General features: G+C 40.8%; 1 protein-coding gene across 1 annotated transcript; it reads right to left on the bottom strand.

Moving 5' to 3' along the window:
• Positions 1 to 296: 296 nt before the first annotated feature.
• MAP3K8 (mitogen-activated protein kinase kinase kinase 8) lies at positions 297 to 20473 on the bottom strand. The gene is made up of 9 exons (XM_031052497.2): positions 20343 to 20473; positions 16825 to 16949; positions 15572 to 15932; positions 12645 to 12809; positions 10904 to 11165; positions 8373 to 8479; positions 4025 to 4177; positions 3177 to 3423; positions 297 to 1681 (listed from the first exon to the last, which is right to left on the bottom strand). Exons 3-9 carry the CDS (start codon positions 15905 to 15907, stop codon positions 1548 to 1550), a joined length of 1404 nt encoding a protein of 467 aa, XP_030908357.2. The 5' UTR covers positions 15908 to 15932; positions 16825 to 16949; positions 20343 to 20473; the 3' UTR covers positions 297 to 1547.
• Positions 20474 to 21454: the final 981 nt, after the last annotated feature.

Raw genomic sequence — 21454 nt, 5'->3', positions numbered from 1 at the left:
TAGGTTATTCCCAGCAGGATTTTTTTTTGCAGCAATTAACATCAGCACTGAAGTGCTGCATGCACACAACCACTGTGCAACATCCAGGGGGTCCAGAAGGAGTGTTGAGGTCTGAGAAAGAGACCTCAGAAACACTTACCTGTCACCAAAGTCCAAAATCCATCAACACTGACCTTCACTTAACTCCCCAGTAAGCAGAATAATGCATGCAGTGCACCTGGGCCACAGTAGGAGAGGTTGGAACAAATACAGCCACAGCCCCATGCTGTTTTCATAGATGAAAGAAGAGTCACCACTTCTCAAGGCACTGAGCTAGATTTATTCCTCTGACCATATCAGTATCAAACTAGAAATTATCTCTTTAAGATCATGTGTTAGAAAGAAGCCACATTAAATAACAGACATACGAAAAAGAGACTCTGCTTCAGAAAAGATTCAGTGTACAACATACATAGTATGCCATTTTAACACAAATGCTTATAAAGAGTCATCCTAAGCAACAAAGAGAGTTTTATAAAAGTTTACGTTCTCATCCCATGGGATGTACAGAACTATGCAGTTTACATAGTTTTACTATTATCCAAAACATCATGTTTCAAATGCACGAGGCACAGCAAGAACAATATAATTCCATTTCCATAGGAACATGAACACAGCCTGTCACTAGTGACATGCTTTCCAAACTATAGCACTCAGCAGTTATACACGTGTACAATTTTAAAGTATTAAAAAGCAAGAGTCTGGAGCCTGCCCACTGTTACCAATAGGGAATAACATTTGATCTACCTTTGAAAACTAACCAGGATATCCTTGCAGTACCTGTAACATAGAAATTGGGTTGACTCACTGTTGTGCTTTGTCAGGGCCAGCTTGCTGTGCTGTTCCCAAAACTAACTGCTACAGAATTCCCTCCACCCATTGAGAGAAGGACAGCACTCTGCTTAGCTCCAACAGCCCAGGGAAGATGCAAAGCTAAAACACATCAGTAACCAAGTGACGTTTTGGCTCCAGAGATAGCTGATAGAAATTAGTTCAACATAAAGGAGGCCCTGATTTCCATTAAGCATGACCAGCAACTGGCCAAGTCTCAAAGACAGAACAAGACTGAACCACCCTTTGACTGGTTACATCACAGACTATTTTTTTCCTTTGGAAGGTTTTCTAAGGACAGCTCGGAGAGACTGAACCTTACAGCCCACATGTTCAATTGTTATTATTTTTTCATGGCAGTATTTGCAAACATTATATTGTAAGTTTTATGAAAGTGTGAGTCACAGCACAAGAAGATATCCCAGACGAAGATGTTCCGAGCAGTGTTCTTTCTCCCATCTTCTTGTTGGTCAACCAGCAGATGCAAAAATGCTTGGGATCAGCTTATCAGAGCCCCTAAGGGGTTTAGCTTAATAATCTGTGCAATTAAACACTATTCACATTTGACAGCCTACAATGGCAATATTTTTATGTACAAATTTGAAAATCAAGTCTTAAAACCAAGTTTTAAGAGGTAGAGGTCCATTTCTGACCTGCCAACATAAAATGTTACTGGGTCAGTCATATTCCAAGGCTGGTGGTCCCCTAACAATATTGAAGTAACCAGCTAGAGCTCCAAGATCTATGTAGAGTGATCTTTGCCTCTTTAGCAGGTCCGACTCTTCCATGCTCCCAGTACACAGTGAGGAATCTAAAAAGGAAAGAGATAAAGGATGCCATTATTGCACAAATAGCTACATTAGTTCAATTTCATGGCTGTAGACATTACATTGGCTTAAAAAGCTTAATTTTAAAGACAACATAGTGCAAACCTCATATAAAACAAAATAAAAGATAATAAATCAACCCACAGCTCTAGGCCAAAGAAAGGTAAGTAGTTCGCTACTAAAAAGAGCAAGTGTGTTCAACTATTTAAAAAACCAACTCCATCAGCTGGGACAGCTATGCAGAGCTTCCTGCTCCTCTGAGCCATAGTTCTAAAGAAGAGCTTGGTGCAGGGAAAAAACTGCCAACTTTCTACCAGCTGAGAATTCCCCTTCATTACAGGGCAATTTTCCTCTAAACAGATGACGTCCTCTCTGTGTGTAATGATACTGAACAAATATGAGACCATCAGTCTCAGGTTATTTTCTTTTTCTTTTAAATCAAGGTCTGAAGAAACCAGACCTGGTTTGCAACAGCAGAACTCCCCTAAATGCTTGTATAATGAGTGTTCTGGAATCTCAGGCATCTAAAGTTCCAGTTTAATGGTCAAATATTCTTTCATCTTCAAAAAAATTAATTCAGATGGCCTGAAGCAGTCAAAGGATTATGCACCCACAAGGCAAAATCCAGAAGGAGCAATGCCATTCTAGATGCAAAGGCTGTGATTGATTTCAATGTTAAGTGGATTTGTTGCAACACTTATGCATTATGGCACCCAAAACTTCACATAAATATCTTTTCAAATACTTATCACAATCAAATAAACCACTTGTCTGTGGTCAGTTTTTAAATGCCTTTTGTCAGGACCCTCCTAGCATAGCTATAAGTAAGAAAAGCATTTTGAAGTCTTTTAGCAGGTTACTGGCACTAAATATCCCTTGGGCTTGATATTACCTAAGGACAACACTGAGTTTCTTAACTGACTCATGTATTATCCTTCATAAAACACTTATTAATGCATAAGGTGAACCATGTTCTAGCCTACAGTCATTTTTGGTTTTTAAAACAAAGAGCTTGTACTACTGACACTTAGCAACATTACAGTTATGGTTTTACATGTGCCTTTTTCTATAAGGAGGTAAGAAGTGTTGGATTTGGTCCTGATGGTGGTTGTTGAAACTTTTGTTGTTGTTAACAAATGGCTATTATCAATAAAACATCTCTAGTACTGTGGCAAATTAAGGCAATTTGGCACAACAACCTTCAATTCCCGAAGCGCCCTGAATGACTGCCAGGGGTTTTTAATGAGCCAGCCCTTCCGGAGCTGCAGAATTCAGGCTAAGTTCTTCCCCTGTTGAAGTCAATGGGTGTTTTACATAACACTTAATAAGCTCTGGGTCTGATCTCATCTGATTGGGATTTTTACTGGTCTCTTTCAGAAGCTTTTGGAGTTTCATTTGTTTCTAAACATTCACTCAAATCAAGTTTTGACACAAAGTAAAACCTACAAAGCACAAGCTAAGTAAGCCCGATATCATTACCTGTAATGTTTTCTGGCAACTGCAGCTCCTTCCTTGCAAGTAGTCTTTTCCGTTCAAACAACGCCGAGTCCAGACTCTGGCACCGTGGCTGCTCCTCTGGGGGTGGGTGTAAAGCTTCGTGTTTCAGTAAGTCTGCTGCAGACAGCCTATGATTAGGATTCCTTTCTAGAGCTGCTTCTAGCATCAACCTCATGGCAGTGCTGCAGTCTTCAGCAATGTCCTCCAAGGGGGGGGCTTGCTTGTGTATCTGTTGGGGGAAAAAAAAAAAAGAAGACCACTGAAACAGTTATTCCAAAAACAAAGAAAGAGGAAGTCACTGATAACCACATGAGCAGCCTGGAAATTCCCTGCTTACAGCTCTTCATCACCTCCCTAAGCTGCACTGATCAATTAGAACAGAACATGGAGCTGCACAAAATCCACCTTTTCAAAATCAGATTTTATCATAAATCTAAAAACTCAAAGCAACTCCAAGCAAGCCTAAAATCCCATGCAAGGCAAATTCACCAGGTTTCTGTACCACACTGGAAGAACCTGAGAAGCAAATCTGTCAGTTTTTATCTACATTTTCTAAGCAACTAGAACACAGTGGACTTGTTTCAGTCAAGGTTTTCACTGTTCTAACCCTGTTCTTGCAGTAAACCCAAGGCTGTATATTGTCATTCAAACCAACTCAGCTTCTGTCTTCCCCTAAATGATCAAAACCCATTTCTTCCCTCCCTCCCCTGAAGTGAAAAAAAGGATGATATCATCTCTCTGACAGTTTTTATATGACTAGAGCTTTCCCAACAACAGTACCGAAAATCTTTCAACTGAAACCGAGCTACGGCTTCACTAAGGACACTTACAATATAGAGATAGGATGGATATGCAGAACGAGGATATCTGTTCACCCAGGGTGGGATGCCAGTTTGCATATGAATAATGGTAGCTCCCATGCTGTAGATGTCCGCTTTTGTTGTGTGGCCTCTGCAAAGGATAACTTCAGGGCTCATGTAGATCTGTGAAGAACAGTCAAAAGAAAAGATTAATCAATAGGCTAAAACAACAAGCAAAGACAAATTGTGACATTTTGTGATCCAGGAAACTCCCCTCTGACGGGATGCATCACACTAGTACCTGCAGCCTAAAGATGAAGCACCATCTGAAGAATAAGAGTTTTCTGCTCTGCACATTACCACAGCCACGGAGATTTTCTGGTCTAGCACCTGGACAAACTCCCTGGTTTGCCCTCCCCAGACAGGCCACAGCTCAGTGGCTATGGGCTGAGCTGTGAGAGACTGAGATTAAAGCCATGGCTCTGCTCCATTCAGCAGAGTAGCAGGAAGCTCATCCCTCCACAGCAAAAGGAGGTGCCTGAATTGTCAGTTTTGTTTTGTGGGTCTCTGCTGGGACTGCCCATTCTGAACAACATGGGTATGTGCTAGGCTAAAAAGGGAGGGTGACCCCCACTGCTAGCCACCTAGCTGGGCACAGGAGCCCACTTCCCAAATCCCTGTTACATTGGATACTACACAGCACGTCTGAGCAGAATTGATGGATGTATACCTTCCTTTCTTCCTTAGTCTTCTCTACCCCTTAGCCAATAATCTGCATGTTGGGGCATTATCCTAAGAAACGGGATGGTGAGAAACAAGCTGGGTCTAAGGCAATACATTAAAATTAAAAGCCAGGTCTGTTAATTCCTGCTGCATGCCCTTTCCACCAGGTGACCCCCCAGAGCAATTATTAAGGTAAGCATCCCTCTTCCACCTTCTTTTTTTTTTAAACCAAAAATTCTGATCTTGTCTAAACCAAAATACAGTTTCCATCCAAACATTGTACTGAAATGTTAGGATTTGTCAAGACTCTGTAGCAGGATCTGTTGGGAAGCTCCTACCAGCTCCAGGAAGCTTGGCATGTAGCCAGATTAGAACCAGACAGGCAGGATGCAGAAGGCACACCCCTCGGCTGGCAGGAGCTGCCCACACCACTCTGCCACCACCAAGGGAGTAAGTAGGTTTCAACACAACATGGGCACAGCCCACAACACACTAGGTTAGCAAGCCGCCCTGTTTACTTCTGGTTTCTACTTTTCACTCACCCAGTTTCCCTCTAAAGGAGCCAAACAGAACTTTTAATTAGTTCATGTCATCGTGCCACACAGAATCACGTTAAAAGCCATTAACTGACATAAGAGCAGGAAGTTAAGTCACCCCCACATGGTTCGACTACTTATTACTACAGACAGAGAATGGCTGTAGGGCTCATGCAAATTCCAAGAAATATTTCCCAGTAAATCACATACCATTATCTGCAAAGAGAGCTTCCGACTGAAAGTGTGTGCAAAGGTTCAGCAGGGACCTACAGCTGCTACTTACAACCACACATTCCTTTCCTCAGGCCTAAGACAGAATAAGTGTATCTGCACTTGCCACCTTTAAGTTTCATAAGGAGCAAATAACAGAATTTCTATTCTTGTAGAGTCATTAGCAAATAAAGCACAACTTGAGTGAAATCTGTATAAACAAAAAGCAGCTGCCTTCTTGAGGAAAAAAGGATGCTGAAACAAGAACTTGTCTGCAATTTCAGTCAGAGTAAAAACGGTCAAGTTGCACCTTGATTGCAGAGGGACAAAAAGCAAAAATGAGATGTGCACCAAAGCTGTGATTTCAGACTGATTTAAGCTGGCCTAAGACTGTTGTCAACCAAAGTAGGCAGTCCAAGCCCTGGATACCTTCCCATTCTAAATCCCTCCTACTGCTGGGCTGGCACTTATTTGCCAGTCAGACCAGAGACACAACCCAGCTAAAAACCAGTCCTCCTCTTCACGCTAGTTTAGCATTCCTGCAAATGAACCACACCTTCCACATTCAACAAAGCTTAGCAGACAACCTTCTGTCCCCTCAAATAGTTGTAATTGAGGCTTATGTTTTAACTTAAGCTTATATTATACTTTAACAAAGAAACAGAAGCATAGCAGAAAGTGTAGCAAATGCCTAGAAAAACTATTTCCTGAAGAGCAATTTCATCACAACCATGGTACATTGTGCTGCATGCCTTGTACACATACTGTTCATAAACCCCAGGTTTATCACACTATACCAACCAAACAAAAGTATTTTTCAGTCATTCTGTCCAGAATTTCAATAGTTCATTTTCATAAACACAAAGAAGATTCACTATATTCAGACTTTTTGTGCTATAAAGAAGCAAATAAAAATCCTAAACCCCCAGAGGAAAATATGCACAGGAGAAAGACAACTCCAACTGCCACTTCCTTTGTGGGCACAAGACCCTGCCAATACCAGACCTAAGAAACCAGCCAGTTCACGGGCATGATGCTGCATGGCACTAATGGAGCCCTAGCAAGGGGTTGCACAACTACATGCAGGCACAGCACTCCTGGACAACTGCAACACTTCTTAAGGCTGCATAATAAAGGGTGAAAAACTCAAGAAGACTCTGGAAAGTCAAGATCTTACTTTGAAAGAAATCAAAGAAAGCTGGTGTTATCAGACTACAAAGAGGACATTTGTATGTGACTGGATTAGGCACCCCACTAAGCTGAACACAGGCACTGTGGAGAGGAAGATGCCTAGGAGGAAGACTGTGAAAACCTTTAGATTAGCATTCGTCATGTTCCTGTGAGTCTTTGGTATGTGAAATACTCTTTTCCCATCACTCTCTCTGAAACCTTACTCTGGCCTGTGATGCTGCAGCAGATGGCAGGATTGCTGGTTCTGAGGACTGGATACCTCTCCTCTGAGACAGCAAAAACCAAGCAGCACCATGTTTCAGGGTTGTGAGGATTATCTGCTTTTTGAGGACATGACTGCATGTGATCAACAATAGAGAATAATTTTCTTTCTACTAAATGAAGAATTAAGTGCTCTTCACTGTCGTTCTTACCAACGTGAACTTGGCCTGTCCTTCAACACACAGGAGTGGATCATCACCAGCCCACCCCACAGACCTGGAAACTTCCTGTTTATATACATCTCCATCATTGGGAAATACCCTACAGGTCTTCCAACTCATTCCCACCATTTTTCTTATTCTTAACAGCACACAAAACCCTCTTAAACAAACAAAAAACCCTACCCAAACCAAAATAAAACCCCATGAAGCACATACATTAAATGCCTGAAAGCATGTTGCCTCCAGTACAGTAAGCATTTTAAGCTCTTAACTCCCCTGAACAGAAAAACAGTGAAAACAAATGTTCAAGTATTTTTCCAAATATCTTGAAAAAAAACCCAAACAAACAAGTCTGACATTCTGTGAAATCCTGGTTTATCCCACCCTTCCTAAGAGTGAAATGTGCTTCATCAGTTATACAAGTATCTCCTCTAAATACATGCCTATGCTGTGGATGACTATCTGAGTGGTAAGCATCAACATTTCAGCTTAAGTGTTTCACGTAAACAAATTCCTCAGGCAAGGGAGAGCATGCAAAGCCACATCTGCAGCAGCTGTGCAAGCTAATTGCTGCTGCTTGGTTGTTTGCTTAAAGCACCAGCCCTGGGAACACCTTGACATGAGTGCAGCCCAAGTAGCATGAGGGACCTCTGTGCGTATTCAGCATCAAAGTCATTGAGAACATTTAAAATTGCCCCACCTCCACCACTGTAATGCCTAAGCAAGTTTACCAGATAATCATCAGCCATGCCATACATAAGCCTTGAAGGACAAGGGGTTACATTTACATAGGGAGCGGAGCTTAGAAATGCTAAGGGATGAAATCCAGAGTTCTGTACTTTCTGTGGTTTCAAAGGAGGAGTCATAACACTGTGTTGAGCAGGTCACCCCAGTCCATAGATGGTATCTCCAAAAAAATCTTTGCTAGAGGAAAGAATAAATTCCTGTCTTAAGTGTCTCTGACCAGCAGCTGATCCACTACAAGCAACTCTCCTCAGAGTACTGTTCCTTTAACTTCAGTGAACCCCAGTCTCAATTTGACTTGATTTAATAATCGCTAATGAATAGGACTGCAGCGAAGGTGACATGGCTTTTAAAGTGTAACACCTGATTCTCTGTGCAGCAAGTTGAAAATAAAAATATAATTGAGATTATATTACTGTTTGTAACTTTTGGGTAAGTTTATTATAAAACTCTTTTGCCTAAGCTTCTACCCTCAAGCTCCAAATTTGAGCCTAAGCATCACAACCATGGGAGTAATAGAGCAGAACAGCTTTTGCTCCTCCAGCTTCTTACCTCTGTTCCTCTGAGGTCTTTGGGATAGTAAATGTCTTCAGTCATTTGAACACTCAGGCCAAAATCCACCAAAACAGCCTTAGTTGACATAAAGACAATGTTGCTTGCTAAAAGAAAATAAAAAAGTCGATATTTAAGTTTCTAGCACATTCCGCATTTACTTTACAATATGCCTGTTTCACTTGGATGTTGGCCTGAAAAGGGAGATTAGCACAACCTATCTCTATAACCGCCAGTCCTTCTCCTAGCTAAAACCAGTCTGTTAGTGATTGGGTCTAATTTTAAATTGTATCTTAAATAAATCAAACTGGACGGGTTTATGTAAAAGCATAACCAATGTTTGGTCATTTTCCTAGCTGTTAAAAGAGAGAGAGAGAGAAAACGGCTGAGGTAAGAACAAAGGTGGAAGACAGGTAGGCCCCTCAGCACAAGACTTGCTCTGAAGATGTTTAATGTTATTCAAGGTAGAGAGCTTGCTGTGCAGCTCTGGCTATAAACAACGTAACTGTTGAACACCAAGACGTTTCTCTACACTAACAATTTAAATGAAGACAGAAGTAGAGAGTAACAAAGGCCTCTCTACAGCAGCCACACCAGTCTTCTGCACTGCAGTCAGCAAGAACAGCTCAGTGTGATGACAGAGGACAGACTATGGCTGAAAGAATAAAACAAGACAGTTTCGAACTCCCACTGAATTACTGCAGCATGTAGGCAATTTAATTCACTTTCCTTCATAAAACTCTGCCTAAAGCACAACTTTGTACTCAAGAGGCCTTCTTTGAAGTTGTATTTCTGATCAGATATTTATGAAGGTAGTGCTCTGCATAAGCCTTGAGAAATTCTTGTTTGCTCTTTCAAAAGAAGTGGACAAGTGAAGTCCCCAAGTTACACAACAGAAACACATTTTTTCCAAGAAGAAGCTGTGGGTCATTTTCCACCTTGACAGCATCCACCACAACCATCCAGTGGAAAGATGCAGGCTTGATTTCAGCAGCACCTGAAGCAATCCTTCACACTGCTGCCTCCTCACCAGTGCTACAAAATTACATAAATAAATATGTAATTTTAGGGCTACCTTTCAAGATAAGGATTTTAAACACCACATAAAGGATAAGACAGAGGGCCACACTGCCACAGCACAGGAAACTCTGCTGCCTGTTTGGGACTGTTCCCAGCCCAAGGTTCAGCTGGTTTTGGACTGAAATTCTCCCTAACAAACACCCTAATGATTTAACTGTTTTCCAACCAAGGGTTAAAATAAGTGTCAGCACTGAACTGCCTAAGAGCCAACAGAAAGTTATCCTCCCCTTCCTGGCTCAGGGCAATCTTTCTCTCAGTAAAATCCCTACCTCCTCTTGCGTCAGCATGACAGAGACTCCACAGTAGCAGCTGATGCAGTAAAGAATAGATAAGGGATGTTTGGGAAACAGCCTTTCCTATTGATTTTGCCTGTTGGGGAAAAACCCTCGAGAAGAGGACATCTCACTAGATAGAAAAGAAGGAAAAGGCTGGGAAAAAAGCTGAACACACTCACATCCACCATGTTCAACAGCAGGCTGGTTCTCCTCTACACTATTTAGGTGTAGTGGGTTGGGGTTTTGCTGGTTTGTTTTTTAAATGTTTTAATTAATGTCATTGTTACTGCCAATTACAATACACCCATAAAAAAGACCTTACTACAAGAAAGAAAGCACAACTAATGGAAAAATGAAGCAGTTTTATAGTTGTCAGAATCACAAAGACTTACATCTAAAGAACTGACCTACATTAATAAAAAAAAACAAAACAAAATGGAGCCAAAAATTTAGCAATTCCTGATAATCATGTTCTGACAACTGTTTATTGTAACAGCTCAGTTTGAATATTTATATTTTAAACCCTCAGGTTTAGCAAAAATTAACTCAGAAGAGATAACTTCATTAGAAGCAATGTTACTAAAAAGGCAGAATTTATCTGTGTGCAGGGGGAGGTGAAGCTGGGAGAAAAAGTATTTAATATTAAATGTAATGCTTTAAGATTTTAAAGCAATTAATGTATTTAATTTAGGTTTAGTATCAATACCAACTGGTAATACCCAGAGCTTTTTAAAAGTAAATGTACTAAAATTTGCAGCAATTGTTGAAAGACAATGACAGTACAAAATATGTATTTAGCTCCAAAGTATCTCAAACTGAAGAAAAGCCATGCAGATACATAAAACCTAAAAAATGGTGCAAGTGGAAAGCGTGCATGGAAACAGTTCAGGATGAATTTACATGGAAAGAGGGAAACTTCTGTCTTAATACAGGTTAATAATTTTGTTCATTTTCATTACGTTTTTATTTCAAATTGAGTTTCAGAAAAGAAAGGCAAAGGAACTATGGCTTTTGAGACATCCTCTCCCCTGAACTGAATTAATAAATAGTGTAAATAACAATTATATCTAGAATCCTCCCAGAGATACAAGGATATGTGCTCCAGCTCAGTCCCAGGATCTCCACCACAGCCTGAGCCCAGCCTGGACCAGAAAGCACACCAAAGAACACACATACGTTTGATATCATGGTGGATAATCCTCTTGGAGTGGAGAAAGTCAAGTCCTTTTAGAATATGCTTTGTCACCCAAATGATTTCAAATTCTCTCATAGGACCACAACTCTCCAGCTTTTCCATGACAGATCCTCCCTCTCCAGCTTCCATAAAGAGATGGATTGTCTCATCCCACAAAATAGCACCGTATAATTCAGCAATGTTTTCATGACGGAAACATGCCTGTATTTCAACATCTGAGGGTTTGAACTGTTCCACTGGGACCTAGAACATTGAAAAAAAGCCAGACAAAACCAGCTCAATACACAAGTTATCCATAGTAACACTATTTATTCTACAGATTAACAGGGAAGAAGGAAGTAGAGCCCTTGCATCCAGTTCCTAAACTATGGAGCTTTATTTTCATCCTGTGACTTGTTCTTCCTTTCCACTTGAGATACATCCTGTTAAAAGTTGAGAAAGTTTTTGGAATCACGCCCAAATAAAAAGTGTAATCTTCCAGAAAAAGCAATGTAGCAAGAGTTATTCCCATCGAAATCTGGTGGTTATGCAAAAGCTCTATGCAAACTTCCTGGTGAAGGAGATAAAAAATCCTTCTGCTTTTTCCATTAGCTTTGTGCAGTCTCATCTGCTTTATCAGAGCTGTATACGTGACACATGAATCAGTGCTTGCAGCACCCAGCACAGTATACAGACTAACCATGCTCAGGACCTTCCTGACCTCGATTCAGTCCTTATCAGCACTGATTTATGGCTTTATGAAACCTGCTTGAAAGCAAGCACCCAGCAGCACAGTATTTCTTTAACAACAGCAGATTGCAAAGACAATAAAAGCCGTGTTTACTTATATGCAGAAAGGCTGCTACCACTCTTTTTATTCTCTTTCCCTCAAACTTGTGGCTGCGAACCAAATAGAGTGCTAATATTTTTATTGCAATGAGAAATACTCTTTGTATATTCAGGAACATTAGGGCGCTTTAATTCTACAGCTGGTTATGCAAGAGCAACAAACTAAATCTGTCCCTATGTGGATGCATTGGCTGCAAGGGAAGGACATACAACTGCCTCCCAAACTCTTTCACACACAAAAGTAATACAGGTTTATGCACACACTGGGGGATACAGAGCAATGTCCCAGATGAGCTTGTACTGGCCCTAAATATTTACTGCTCAATTCGGAATAATATGTTCAAAGGTAAAGTTGAAAGAAAACACTGGTGTGCTTAAAAATTGGGGGATGCTCAGCAGTTTTCTTGAGACATCTCTCAACCTTAAGTTCAGTCAGGGCCCAAAACACACTAAGAAATGCATGTAAGCTGAGCTCTCAAAGACATTAATGGCACTGGAGTAAAGGAAACTTAAGCCTAAGGACCTCAGTTAAAGTACAAGATCCTAAAACTTTCTGCAGCCACAGGGTTTTGCTATCACCTTCAGCAGAGACATGATCTCATGCTGGTATTTAACCACTGTGTGCACAGTAGGACTAGTAGAAATTCTTCTACCCCCACACTGCAGCCCATGTAGCAGTTACACATACTTCCAGATACTTTCAAAATGCAGAAACTTTTGCAGCCTCAGAGCCAGAAAATTAAAACATTAATTTTTCCTACCTTGTGTAGGGGAACAAAACCAAGTTGATTATCAGCCTAACAGTGGAATTTGATGCAGACATGCTTGAAAACATAGTGTATGCACTATGTCATACAATATTTGCTCAGAGATAAAACTACTGAACTAACATACCAGTTTGCATGCCATTCGTTTCTTGGTTTCTCTATCTTGGGCTAAGTACACCTTCCCAAAAGCTCCCCGAGGAATAAAATCAGAGCCAATGTTCCTGTAAGTTAACTTCCATGGAAACAGGAGCACATCTGAGTCAATTTGGTAGCGCCCGTTCTTGGGTGTGATCTGTGGAGTTGAATTAAAAACAACAAAAAAAACCCACAATGAAATTAAAACTACTTCAAGCCTAATTAATTTAATACATGTAGTGGAAAAGAAAATAATATATCACATATATGTGCATGATGCATGTGATCTGTTCAGCAGTCTTTATTTAGAAACACCAAATGGGAACAGCATGTGAGGTGTGGCATTCATTCACAGCCCAAGCATCCATGGTTCTCTCCAGTGACTAACTTACAAAGTGTAAGTTGCAATTAATTGTCTTGAAACAACAACAACAGCTGCTGGGTTAATGAAATTACCCACCTCTTGTTATTAGATTTACCTGCACATGTTTGCCCTTCCTGTAATCTGCTAACTTGTTATGCCACATACCTGTTACTCACAGGCTATCTTATACAATGTGAGCAAGAGTTTCAGCATTTCTTAATATCACATGTACTGCTAGGGGAATACATTTTAATTTTCCATCTTGTATCAGAGTTTCTGGTGCTTAGTAAAAGAAGACTGTAAAGTAAAGAAGTCCAACAGAGTTTCATCAACCACCTTCTCCTAGTTTTATGCTGTTGTTGAAAAAAAAGGAGCATGAGTCACACTGTCTGCTTTTGGTGGGTAATGTTGGGAGCTTTGGTTCTCTGTACTGTCAACAAGGGAAGGAGGGCTCATCCAGGAGCAATTCACAGCATCTAAGCCAGTATCTTGCTCTAAATCTTCCTCTGAAACAGCCCTCTCCCTCTGCACATGACAAAGACCAAACTCCCTAACTACAGCCGTCTGAGTACTGCCTTATGTTTGATGTTATTTCTTCAATCTCTTAATATTCTCTAAGGTAAAGAACTAGTAATGTTTCCTGTGAAAACGCTTCTAAATAATTTAGGGATATAGAGTATTGTCAGTATCTGGGAATATGATTAACCTGTTTACTGCTACTTTATCAAGATTCTTGAAGACATGTAGAAGCACATCAAAGATATTTATCACTTCACGTCTGTCACATGGCCTCACATATGCAGCTCTTCAACTACTATTTTTAAGATAACAGCATATTAGTAGACTATTTGGTTTAGATTTCTTTTTAAGATGTAACACAATCTTTCTGTGCTTTAACACAATTTAATCTTCATGATTTTCAGTTGGGAAAGCATCTTTTTGACTACTAAATCTGCCATTTGTGACTAGTATCTACATGAACTGAGTTAATTCTTTGAAGTTCTTAATTTTGTGGCGGGTAAGTTCTTAACTGTTGGGGGGAAGTGGTATATTTAAGAAGAAGTATTTTGCTTAGGATATACAGAATGAGCCTCCCCTCTACTTATCAGACTCAAGGTAATGACACTAGCAATCCATACATCTCACCTGCTTGCTTCTGCATTTCAAGGGGTTGAGACTAGCTAATCCACATGGGTTACACCTATCCTGGAAAGTAACACAGATGGAGTGGATTGGATTCGCAGAACAAGAAAGCAGTGACCAGCACACCATTCATGTTTCCAGGAGACTTTTAGGAGTAGTTCCTCAGATTGAGTGCTCATCTGTGGCTGTAGTGTATCCACCAGTTTAGTTTTAACTGAAAGAAATCCAGCTTGTGCACTACAAGACTTTGTGACATGAGCCATGGGTCAGTAGGGGTCACCAAGCAATCAGAAACACTCCTGATTCTAGCTAAAATGCTGTAGATATTTACAATGTAGATGCACCTGCTGGAAAGCATGTACAGGTAATGCCCTGCCTCCAATTCTCAGTTGCTTAATGGGATCACGTGCACCTAATTGTACTTGGTTCATACCAATTGCATGTAGAAGCAACATGCAAGAAAAACAACCATGAGTATGTAGAACAGTGTCTATCCTATGTATAGGAAACATTTAATATTACTAAGTGTCATTTCAATGTTACAGAGTTTAAAAGTGAGGGTTTTGCAATACTGCAATGTTCTCTTCAAAGAGGGCTAAAACAACACCCTGTGCTACTTCACACCCAAGTAAGCAGTACACCCCAAGCAACCAATGTTCACATATAAAACATATTGCATGCAAGATATTTAAGATTATAGATGCAGAATATCTGAAGAAAATAAAGCAGCAGCAGAGGCATATATGAATAAACTTCCATTTCATAACTGATTATTTCCAGCGCAACTGTTTCTAAATAGAAGTCTGATGATGGGAATGTCTACAGATGTTTGTAGAACACAAATCATTTTAGGGGGGAAATTAACATCTCTCAAACTAAAGCACTCATACTTTAATTTAGCAGTGTGTGATATTATGCAATATTGTAACTCGGAAAATCACTGCTGATACTATATGCTTTTTCTCCTTACTTTACTATATTTTACATTTTGTGCTGCTAGAATGAACTCAGTAAGTATACCAAACTAGATCCTAGACCTTTATTTGGAAGTTTTGCATAGTCAACTCTTTTTAATGCATAAGACATTGGAAAATCCTTACCATCTCCCACCCCTGCAAGCCATCATAGTTGTGGCTTTTGCTTTTTTACTGCATGCTGGAAAATGTTTTCTAATCTCTAGGGATATGAAGAGGCAACATAGAGGGGCACTTGCTGAACAACAGACCTTTCTCCATAGCTGCCTGAGACTGTAGGGGCTAGACTTCATGTCTTCAGAGAACCCCTCCAGTCCCAGGGCTGTCCACGGAACCACAGCCTGACTGTTACTCCCAGTACTGAAGATGAACTTCGTTTAGATTCATTAAAAACTTCTAAGGTCTACTAATTTTCAAGTGAAAAGAAAAGAGACATACCATATTCAAGAGGATTCCAGATTCTTGCTGTCTGCATCCTTTAAATTGTTTTGCAGTGTTAGACACCTGATTTGCAAAAGCAAGCAGGTCTTCCACAGTCCCATATTTGACAGAAGACATCAAGGAAACCTCCCTTTCACAAAACAGTAAAGATTCCGCAGTTTCTTCGTTCTGATTTGCTTCTTCACACATTGCAATTAAGCTGTCTTCATAGACTGCAAGGTCTCCATCTGGATAAAGGTTTTCCATGATGTCTATCACCTCAGACATATTTAAATTAGTTAGCAACAAGTCAATCTCCTCTTTGCTATCACTACCCGTGCTCATATACTCCATTACTGTTCACTTTGCAAAACCACTCCTGAAAAAGAAAGAAACAAACCTGAAAACACTTTTCACCTAAATTTGTTTTAGCAAAGTAAGAGTGAAAAGAAGTGATAAGGGTGATAGGTGATAACTCAGCATTATAAAGTTAGGTTTAAAATTATTATGAAAAAAACCCTTGTAATTAGTAGCCTGTGTGAATAGGAAATGGAGAAAAGAAAGTCTTTGCTAGTGAAATCTTATTTAGAATTTATTAGTGAATCTATCCTGTCATTCGTTCTTGGAATCTATGTTGATAAAGCTTTTTGTTAGAGGAACTGGACAGTAAATAAGCACAAACTGGTTATATTTTGCTGGATGTACAAAAAAGCAAGTAGCATTCTCAATACAAATGAATTAATTAATTATTTGGAAACACAAACATACTCAATTAGTTTATCCCCAAGTTTTTATGAGCAATTTATGTAATGTCTCCAGAATGTGGAGAAGGTCATGGAGCAAGACCACTCCACTAGTAACAACCAGCTGTTAATATCATTGCTTAAAGCACAAGTAAATCACCACCTGACAAATACAATCCATCTTTTTAAAAAAATTATCTAGAACTAGACTGGAACCGAAACTTTCACCAGTTTCAGAAGAAAGTCAGAAATTGAGTTATAACAGCAACGACCTTTTGAAACAGTTTTCAGCAGTTTGTCCTCAGCCTCAATAGTCCTAAAAATTACTTCTTAAGATAAGTCTTGATCATTTTGCTGAAGATGATTTTCACTACAAGAAACTGGGTTCAACATCCCAAAAAGTCCCATCCCAGGTTCCTACTTTAAGTCAGAGAGAGTTACTCTATTCAAGTTAAAAACATACGCATGGTCAGTAATTAAAATACTTACACAAATAGTTTTCAACACGTAAATGTCTAGAGCACTTACCTTGTATTTATCCTGGTTACATCACACAAAACCATCAAAAACGCTTCAATATAATCCCTAAAGTCGTCATGTTTCTTGAACCCGTATTTACCACTGATGACAATTTCACAGCGTTCTGTAGCAGTCTATTAAAAAAAGCAAAACAAATAAAGCAATGGCATACTAGCTCAAGCAGAAGGACTGGTTTATGTTCATACGATCATTTGCTTCACAGGTTTCATGGAAAGAAAAACTAGTAACCACAAGGCTGAGATAACAGGGGATTTTTCTGCAGAAAAAGATGACACCTCTAAAAAGAATCAAGCTATGGTATCATCATCCAGATTTCCAAGTAGTAGTGAAAAATAATTTTTCCATGGTTAGGTCCTGAGTTTTAGTCTCCCTGCCTCATGCTTGCTAACAGTAAAGAGAAGGATCTCTTCTTCCTTTAGCAGAGCCAAGCAGAGCATGCCCTATTTAGAGAGCTCTCACTTCCCTTTTTCATAATCCACTGCAACCATCTCTTTTGGGTGAAAGACAGCAACCATACAAAAAGCTAATTAAAAAAAAAAAAAAACACCAAAACCAGACAAACAAAAAAACCCAACAAGAAACAAACCCAAAAAGAAATCATAAAGAAAACAGAAAAGCAGCAATCATAGCCTATTTATCTCAAGGACAAACAGCAGACTCAGTCCCCTGAGGCCATGAAGCAATGCCGGTTACCCAGGTACAGTTTCTGGTTATGATTATTATCTTTCTAACCCTCCCCACAAGGATGTGGAAGCTTTGTGGCACGTATTTCTCATGGGTTAGAGTATTTACGTCAGCTCTAACGTTGAAGAAAACCAAGTAAAATGACGCGTCGGACTTGGAAAAGAAACTCAGACCATGTGCTGCAAGTTCAAAAGGCAGGACAGGACAGCTCAGCAGAGGCAGCACAGGAAAAGGCAAGCGGAGTGCTATGATGTAACACGCTCCTTTCCAAACCCCCAGGGGTGACAGTGGCAGAGCAGCACTGTGCCCCTCCCTGTCCCCCCAAGAGAGACACAGCGATTTTCATCAGCACTCTACACCAGCTCACCCAAACCTCAGGTCAATTTGACAGCAGCCCAGTGGGAAACCTTGTGGTCACTAGCACTAATCAAGTGGGGAGACCCAGGTTTTATATCTGGGATGCTGAGAGAGGTCAGGTTTTTCCAGCCTACACAAGAGAAAATAGGTATCAGGGGTGTTTTCTAACCTCTATCATCCAACCTTCCTTATCTATACCCAGTCTAAAATCTGTTGACAAAGCATTTCAGTGTGTTTACTCTTTATTGTAAAGGAGATTTCTGGGTTTCCCCACAGCAGTACTTTTATTCATTGCTCTCTCCCCGCCCCCCGCCCCCCTTTTTTTAAGGTGCTGAATTATCGGAGGTGGAGAGAAAAGAAACAGTACAGTCATAAAAGGAACTGAGAGACTGCAAGTGTAAAGTCAGGTAAAGTTAGAAACCAGTCCCAAGGGACTTTCTAGAGAAAAACACGACCCCCTAGATGCTTGGGTCTTTTGGGAATAAAGACAAATATGTATCACAATTAAACTAATTCACTCTCTGATAACATTTGCATGCATGAGGCATCTGTACAGTTTAAACCAAATGCAATTTTCTGTAAATGCCAGCTCTTCTCAAAGTGTTCCAAAACTACATTATAATACTAACAATACTCTTGACAGTGTCACTATTACCCCAAAAGCTCTGAATAACAAGAAGAAGTTATTATAACCCATGCATTCTTAGTTCTGTGCTTTTAGTGCTTGAGACAAGCTGCAAAACCTTCATTCACATTTGCGGCTACCTGAAAGGAGATTGTAGCAAGGTGGGTGTCAGTCTCTTCTCCCAGGTAATACAGGGCAAGAGGAAATGGCCTCAAGTTGCACAAGGAAAAGTTTAGATTGGATATCAGGAAAAATTTCTTCACTGAGAGGCTTGTCAAGCACTGGAACAGGCTGTCCAGTGAAGTGGTTGAGTCACCAAGATGTGTACATGTGGCACAGTTTAGTGGTAGGCAGTGTTAGGTTAACGGTTGGACTCTATGATCTTAAGGACCTTTTCCAACCTTAACAATTCTATGATTCCATTTTCCCTGTATCTAGCAAACTTTAAACACTAAATGTTGACACAAGAGCAGGGACTAGACTTTTTGTCTAGTCTAAAAATCTAGCAAAGCTGATTTTTTAAATTATGCAGCAATTTATGCATTATATTTTCACCACCAGCAAAAAAAAAAAAAAAAGTGTTCATTTGCAAACAGGGCCATCCTTCATTTTTATCCCTAAAATCCTGTACTAGAACCTGTATTGAGGACTCAAGTAATATTCTAAATTACTCAATACAACACAGGTACATACAGAAATTATATCACTCAGTCTGATTTACTTAGATTCTCAATTAAAAAAAAATGTTCTTACCTACAGTGGAAAAATAAAACTAAATGTAAGCACTTGAGTCAGTTTGTAAAGCACAAGACTCTTGCTCCAGTTCTGCCATTATTTCAACATTGCCACATGAGTAATTTGCAAGCCAAAGGTTTACTTCTCTATTTATCACAAGTAGCTTTTCCTTAAACCCTTTTTTTCTTTTTCTTTTTTTTTTTTTTCCCTTCTGAGAAGTGTGCTGCTTGACTGCATCCTTACATCCACCATATCAAATGCACAGTAACTGGACACCAGCCTTCTGAGACCCTAGCAGATTTTTGTGTGTCAAGAATCAACAAGGCAAAAAAGCCCAAACAAAACCTACCCAAACACACATCCCCCCAAAAACACCCTCCCCATCCTTTGCCTCCCCCCCCCCCCTCAAAAAAAAAAGAAAATAAACCCAAAAAACTAAAACATCAAAGCACAAAAAAAACACAAACCCATCTAATCAAAACCTGCACGGACTGGCTTAATACGATCCTACACCCATAATAAATACTTCTTGTGCTGCTTTTAGGGAATAATTTCCAATAAATGGAATGGCAAATAATTGTCCAAATTGTCCATCAGTGATGAAAACAAGTTACTATTCGCTAAATCCTACCGACAGACCTCAAGAACCACAATCCCTACGGAAACAAAAAAAGGGGGGGGGGGGGAGGAGAACTCTGCTATTAAGAAATACGAATTATCAACAATTTCATCCTTTCATCCTCTACATTATCGCAGTTTTTCACTCGTGCTACAGAAAAGTGTTCGTGTGTCCCCTCACCGCCCGCTGCCTGGGCAGAGCGTTTCGTGCTCCCCTGCCCTGCAGACCCCGGCAACAGCAGCACAGGTGCTGCGGATCAAACAGCTCCAGCACAGACACGATGCACTGCGAGCGGAGGGCAGCCAGAGGCTTGTCCGGCTCTATTCCCGCACCTCCATCCCCGCTGCCAGCCGGCCGAGCGGGGAAGTAGCCCAGCCGTCTCCTCACCGGCACCGCAGTTCCGCCCCTTCCCGTCCCGCCGGCGCTTTCCCAGGGCTACTCCCGCCTGACCCGCGGCCCCGATGCCCCAAGCCCGTTCCCGCTTACCTGCGGGACGCCAGAAGCCGCTCCGTCCGTCCGCACGCCGGGAGCGCCGGGCGCTCTCGGCCGGGTCCCGCGGGCAACTCCCGGAGACGGGGAGGGCGCAGGTGGCACCGCCCGCTCCACGCCGAGGGGACGGCCCCGGCCGGGGTTTCTATTTCGGTTTCCTGGAAGGGGGGAGCTGCACCGCCCTGCTCTGGGCGCGGCCACGGCGGTGCCGGAGTCCCGCTGTCATCCGTGAGCCCCTGGGTCTCCCCTGTTGCCGTGCGCATCTAGGGGGTCCTGCCAGCTCCCTACGCACACCGAGTTCAAGCATTATTAACGATTGGACTTGATGACCTTTAAGGTCTTTTCCAACATAGTTGATTCTATGGTTACAGGAATAAAAATTCAGCTGAAACTGGTGGAATACAGGACAACAATGTGAAGGATTTGGTAGCGGCAGTGGGATTGAAATGCTCTTGAAGACAGCAGCATAAACTTGGTAATTGCTAAAATTGGGCAGGATTATATTTTATTTCTTGTCCAAAAGGCAGTAACTCCTGCAGGACTGCGCTGCCCAACTGTTCCTCTTCCATGAATTAGCTTTTAAAGAGAGAAGTGGCACCTCTTGATCACCAAACCCAGTTGCCGCAGCACTAGGAGTAGATGAGGTGAACCTGTCTCAAGGTCTCATGAGACACAAACTGTATTTTCTGTTTATTATCTGCACTATAATGAATATTTGCTTACTGAAGTTGGTGGCAAAACTTTCATTATAAAGCTTCAGAACATTCTCCTTAGGCTCCAGTGTTTATTATCAGTACATACAACTCCTTTTCCATTTCCATTACCTAGACGCACTGATTCCCTTGTTTAAAGGTTGCACATTTGCTACTTGTCTTGTGCTGTTCAAAACTGCCCAAAGTATGGCACAAATGACATTCTGAAATGTGGAGGGAACCAGACAGGCTCACTAATCGATTTTGTTTGCCTTAGCATCACAACTTAGCATGTGGAATACTGCTAGAAGTGTTAACATCTGTTCACACAAGGTTTCTTCTCCAAAAATAGACAGATGATAAACACATTGGCAAACCTCCATAAAGAAATACACATCTATGTTGAGCTGGACCTTG

This window comes from Melopsittacus undulatus, chromosome 1 (assembly GCF_012275295.1).
Source record: "Melopsittacus undulatus isolate bMelUnd1 chromosome 1, bMelUnd1.mat.Z, whole genome shotgun sequence".
Classification (NCBI taxonomy): Eukaryota; Metazoa; Chordata; class Aves; order Psittaciformes; family Psittaculidae; genus Melopsittacus; species Melopsittacus undulatus.
The sequence above is the reverse complement of the archived record's forward strand: the minus strand, read 5'-3'. Positions and strand labels throughout refer to the sequence as shown.